The sequence below is a fragment of the Carlito syrichta genome, unplaced genomic scaffold, assembly GCF_000164805.1.
Source record: "Carlito syrichta isolate Samal-C Ts95f unplaced genomic scaffold, Tarsius_syrichta-2.0.1 Scaffold309740, whole genome shotgun sequence".
NCBI classification, from domain to species: Eukaryota; Metazoa; Chordata; class Mammalia; order Primates; family Tarsiidae; genus Carlito; species Carlito syrichta.
Genome location: NW_007253836.1, coordinates 122,367 through 128,116, shown reverse-complemented (window position 1 = coordinate 128,116; position 5,750 = coordinate 122,367). Strand labels below are relative to the sequence as shown.

The window sequence follows — 5,750 nt, the reverse complement described above, 5'->3', positions numbered from 1 at the left end:
TAATTCTCAAAACAGCTAGAGATATCATTTTTTTACCCCAATTTTGTCTAAAATGAAATTAAAACTAAGATATATTATATAACTTGTCCAGTTCATTCAGGTAGAAACCAGAGGAGCTAATATTTGAATTCAATTCTGCTGGGCTCCAAAATGAATCATTTTCTATTTCATCATGTGGGCTCCAAAATGAATCATTTTCTATTTCATCATGTGGGCTCATCCCTTCTTAGAAGAGATAAGAAACACATCATCAGGCATGAAAATTTTCCATGGTGTTATTCCAAGTGATCTGGATACATCTGAGTTTGGACTTGTTGAAGTTTCTCATGAAAGCTTTGACTCAATTGCTTAAATGCTAGGACCACATTGTCACTCTCATCTTCACACAGTTCACTCAAGGAATCACTGTATAACAGACAATAATGATGAGCTCACATTTTGATGACATTCAATATTATAAGAGGGTTGGCTGAAGTCATCACCCAAAATGCAACAAAAATAAATATGTAGATAAAACATGCAGAATAAGATGCACATTTACCTTGTGAAACCTTTACAAAGTACATCATGTATCTTGAGAAAAGATAGAGAGATATACCCGCAGGCATTTCCTCTTCAGCCAACCTCTAACCTTGATCTGTGAGTATGAAAAGCCCCAGAATTCCACATTCCTAGACTCTTGCAGCAGTTATTTGGTTTCCTTTCTTCTCTCTACGCACTTCTGAAATTCCTAGTATTATGAGCATTAGTTTTGAAATCCACAGTCACCAAGTAAGCGAAAAGAAAGTTTATATTTCCCTACCCATATATTTCAGGAACTAGAAGCTAAGGTAGACAAAAAAGGAGAGAGAGAATAAAAGTCCTCTTAGCTACCCGATGTGTTGTTTATACACTGAAAGTCATGGTGAGCTGACATTTTCCCATACTTTTGGCCATCGTACTCCACCTTATTCACACTAGAGCAGAGTTTCAGGTTTTCACTAGTCTTCGTAGCTGAATCCTAGGCATAATCACATCTTTATTGCCAAGTCTGACATTCCTCCTGAGTTGTAGACCTAGTATTCTTTCTGACTGCTGGACATTTCACTCCTGGATGTCTCGCAGATACTCGTGATATTTGAATTCCAACTCATACATTTTTTTTTTGTAATTTCCCAAACTATCGTCATCCTGTAGCCCATACTTTCATTAGTGTGATCGTTAACCAAATTAGAAACCTCAGGTGTCATAAAACCTCTAATCCTCCTCATTCATTTCTACCACCTCTGCCTTAATTCAAACCTTCATTTTCTCTCGCCTGGAATATGGTTATAGCCTATAGCCTTAGCTCTCCTCTTTCAGTTTCTCTACCCCTTGAGTCAATCCACATACCTCTGCCAGAGTAATATATCTAAATCATAGATCAATGTCATGTTTGTCCTTAGAAACTTTCCCATCTCACCCCTACCCTATCATTTTAAATCCAGACTCCATTGTGTGACAGATAAGACTGTTCACATGTACGGCTAAATTCCTTTTAAAGACACTACACTCATGCCTCAGCATTTCCCCCTATCCCTATCACAACCTCCCTAGTCTACACTCCACGCTCATGAGCTTGGAGTCTATTCCTGACACATCAGGACCTTTAACATTTCTGTACCTTTGGACACACTATACCCCCTGCTTAAAATCCTACCACCTTAATTATTCTACCTAATTGTTGTAATTAAGTAGAATTAATATACTTAATGAATTTTCACTTATCCCTTAGGACCTTAATGGAAATGACTTCCCTATAATACTTTCTCTGATTATAATAGCATTAATGATAAGGTTTTTATGTTGCCTTAGTAGTTTATGTGTAACTCAGTCATAGTTCTTATGACAAGATAGTTTCTCCCATGATGTTGCAGGGTCTGGAAGTGTGCCTCTAACATGGTCAGACCTTAATACTTTCAACTTTTCAAGTGGAAGGTAAGACTTTCTTTTTCAACTCTTGAGATGTGCTTAACGTCTCTGGAGTTTTTCACGCTGTTCAAAGAGGTTGTAGCCTTGACAACTACAAACCACTCAAGAGACCTCATCAGTGAAGATATTTCCAGTGGGCAAAGTACGGCCATCCTCAGACTCTCACTCTCTGTAGAGAGCTTCCCAAAAGATCTGATTCAGCTCAGCCCAAGGAGAACCACAAATGTGTCCTCACTAACAAGAACCTGCAAATAAAGGTTCTGCTTCCAAAATTGAATTTATTTTAAGGGAAAAACTACACGCACCTGATTTTTAAAAAATGAGTGAGGACTAGAAGTAGGGCGATACAGCTAGACAAAAACTAGACGATCCATGGAGCATAGGGATAGGAGTGCTCGTATAGAGTTCATATTTGCTTGGCCACTATTGAGCACTGGAGCAAATGGACATAGGAAGACAGTAGGAGATGCCAGAGTCTAGAAAAGGCACTGAGTATGAGAATGAGAAAGACAAGTGCATTGAAGTGGCTATACACTAGAGATCTACTCGGGTCTTTAGGGTGTGGCCTTCCGGAGTCCTGTTTATCTAACTCAGTGAGACTATCAATCATTTGTAGAAATTGAGGGTAGTCAGGCCTGGAGATTTGTAGAGTGATGAGACAGTGCCTTTGAGGCCCTGATTTGAATTGAACTAAATTCCAAATAGATTTGAGATGAATCCTAATTCAAAAAAGAGAGTCCTGAAAAGAGGGCTTGTAGAGACTTTGGGCAACTGAGTTGCATAGAACCTAAGAGACTCAGTGGTCCCTCCAGAATACTCTTTCATGAGCATCATTAACCAGACACAAAGGAAGAGCTCGATGTTTGCTAAACTATCAATAAATAATTAAGGAAATCAAAGTCAGCATAAAACATACCTGATATCCTTAATGTTGAGTGAAAAATCTTTTAAATGTTTTAAAAGCTCTCCGACAGACATCCTAAAGAAAACAAAATTTCTTAATTAAAAATTATAAAAATTTTTAGAGTGGATCTGTCCATGATAGTTTAATTTATCTGCCATACAATCCCAGTTGAGAACTCATTCTGTGGCATTAATCACAATGACATTCAAAGGCATAGTTGTAAAACCAAAAAAAAAAAAAACAAGAAACAGAGAAGTTGACCATCTTCAAAAGAAAAGGGCAAAATATAAAAATAAAGCTTCAAAGGGTCCTTAGGGGCTAGAGATTACAGAAATACCGAGATATCGTTCAAGTTTTGTCAAGAATAGCAGAACATTGAGCAAGATGGCTGACTAGAGTTTCCTGGCACTCGTCACCCTGACAAAAGGGGACTAAAACAACCAATAAGCAACTATGATGGACTGGAGTGACTGAGGAAGTACACCGAGAGCACCAGGGGATCGACAAGATCCCTGTGGATTATGGAAGCCCAGGATAATACCATAGAGAGAGGAATGAGGCATTCTGCCTCTGCCATGTTGTCTATCCACCAGGAATGGCTCCAGTGGTTCCCATAGCCACCACAGACACCAGCAGTCCTTGCTAAGTGATAACCTGCTAGTCCTCACAGTTACAAAATCTAGTCTGGATAATTGCCAGGAGTTTAAGCAGCTGCATTGTCTCAGAGTAGGAGCCCACATTGTGCATACCCACCTTCATGAGCTAGCGGCTATGGCATGGTGCCATCTTGAAACTATACCTCCTGCTAGAGTGCACCCTACTCTGGGAGCCCGAAGCCATTATCTCTCTTCATCCTTGAAGCCTCACCAACATTCTACACCTAAACCTAGGTGGCACCCTACCCACCCCAAGGAACAGGCAGACATGAACAGCAAGGCAGCTGCTGAAGAGGTAGCCAGCTCCCTGCACCTGTACACACCTGTGTTGCACAGCCAGTCAACCCACCACACCCACACCAACCCATGTCAAGCGTAACAGTAGCTTCACCTCCTGGAGAGACTGCCACACTGCCAGCCAATTCACTTTGCCTACATGTGCCTATCCAGACAGCTGATAGCCTATGGCCCTGCCTGCCGAGAGACATTCTCACCCAGCCAGCAAACCCACCACACCTGTGCTTGGCCTGACAGGAACTCCAGCAGCATCTCCATCTCCATAGAGACACTGCCACACCACCAGCCAGCCTATACACACCCACATCCAAACTAATGACCAGTTCAGGAGGAGTTTCACCTTCTTTTAGATACACTGCAGAGCTGGCTGGCCCACTGTATCTGCAGGTGCCCATTCCAACTTCCCTGCAGAGTCCACCATACAGGCCATCAGCCTACCAAAACTAGCCTGGCTCTTCTGCCCCAGCAAAACTGTGCCACCAACTCCTGAAGTCTAAAGCCCTAAGACAATTATAGACCAGAGAAATTGTGCTGAGATCACATGACTGAATATACCTAGAACCAAAGCTAATGTACCATTCCAACCAACACACTAGCACTCATCTAAAGGAAAAAGTCTCTCCCTACCTAAGATATTCCATAAAATAATAATAATTTTTAAAAAAACACTGTTTTACTAGATGCACAGATATCAACATAGGGACATAAGAAACATGAAAAGACAAGAAAACGTTACATTTCCCCAAAGGAACACAATAGCAGATCCCAAAGAAAAAGATGTTTACAAATGCCTGACAAGAAATTAAGAATGATAATCCTTAAGAAAACTCAGCAAGATACAAGAGAATACAGACAATTTCATGAAATTATGAAAATAATTCATGATATGAATGAGAAGTTCAACAAAGACATAGATATTATTCAAAAGAACCAAAGAGAACCTTGGAGTCAAAGAATTCAATGAAAATTGAGAGTTTTAACAAAAGACTAAATCAAGCTAAAGAAATAATTTCTGAACTTGAAGATAAGTATTGTGAAATAGCCCAGTCAAAGGAGTAAAAATAAGAATCCAAATAAATAAGGAAAGTCTACAGGACTTTTGAGCCATCATTAAGCAAACAAATATTTGTCCTATCGGGGTACCAGAGGGAGAAGAAATAGAGAAAGACATAGAAGACTTCTTTAACAAAATAATAGCTGACAACTTCTCAAGTCTTGGGAAAGATTTGAACATGCAGATCCAGGAAGCTCAAAAGTACCCAATCAGATTTAATCCACAAAGATACTCTTCAAGGCACATTATAACAAAAATGTCAAAAGTCAAAAACAAGTAATTCTAAATTCTGCAGAGAACAGCATCAAGTCATCTATAAGGGAATCCCCATTAAACTATCAGAGATTTATAGGCAGAAGACTTGCAGGCCAAGAAGGAGAGAGAGAGAGAGAGAGAGAGAGAGAGAGAATATGTAGAGAGAGAGAGAGAATATATATTCAAAGTATTGAAAGAAAAAAGACTGTCAGACAAGAATATCGTATCTGAAAGCTATCCTTCAGAAATCAAGGAGAAATAAAGACCTTTCTAGACAAGTAAAAGCTGAGGAGAGTCATAACCACTAGTTTTAACTTACAAGAGATTCTTAGGGGAGCACTATAACTAAAAAGGAAAGAACGATAATTACTGTCATGAAAGCAAGTGACAGGATGAAACTCACCAGTAGAGGTAAATATATAGCTAACCTCAGAATACCCCAGTATTGCAAGGATGCTATGGAAATCTTTCAATTCTCTAGTATGAAGGCTTAAAGTAAAAATGGTGAAAAGCAACAACAGTCACAATTAGTGATTAGGGAACACACAATAGATAAAGATGTAAATTAAGGCGATAAAAATATAAATTGGAGCCGGGCTCGGTGGCTCAGCCTGTAATCCTGCGCCTTTGGGAG

The 5,750-nt window shown here is 39.6% G+C and overlaps 1 protein-coding gene across 1 annotated transcript in view; it reads right to left on the bottom strand.

The window, feature by feature from the left end:
* Positions 1–275: 275 nt before the first annotated feature.
* Positions 276–5,750, bottom strand: part of DDX60L (DEAD-box helicase 60 like) — a 115,660-nt gene continuing 110,185 nt past the window's right edge. The window contains exons 37-38 of the mRNA XM_008067740.2: positions 2,867–2,929; positions 276–405 (exon numbers count right to left, since the gene is read on the bottom strand). Of these exons, the coding sequence (XP_008065931.1) occupies positions 276–405; positions 2,867–2,929 (193 nt within the window). The remainder of the gene's footprint in view (positions 406–2,866; positions 2,930–5,750) is intronic.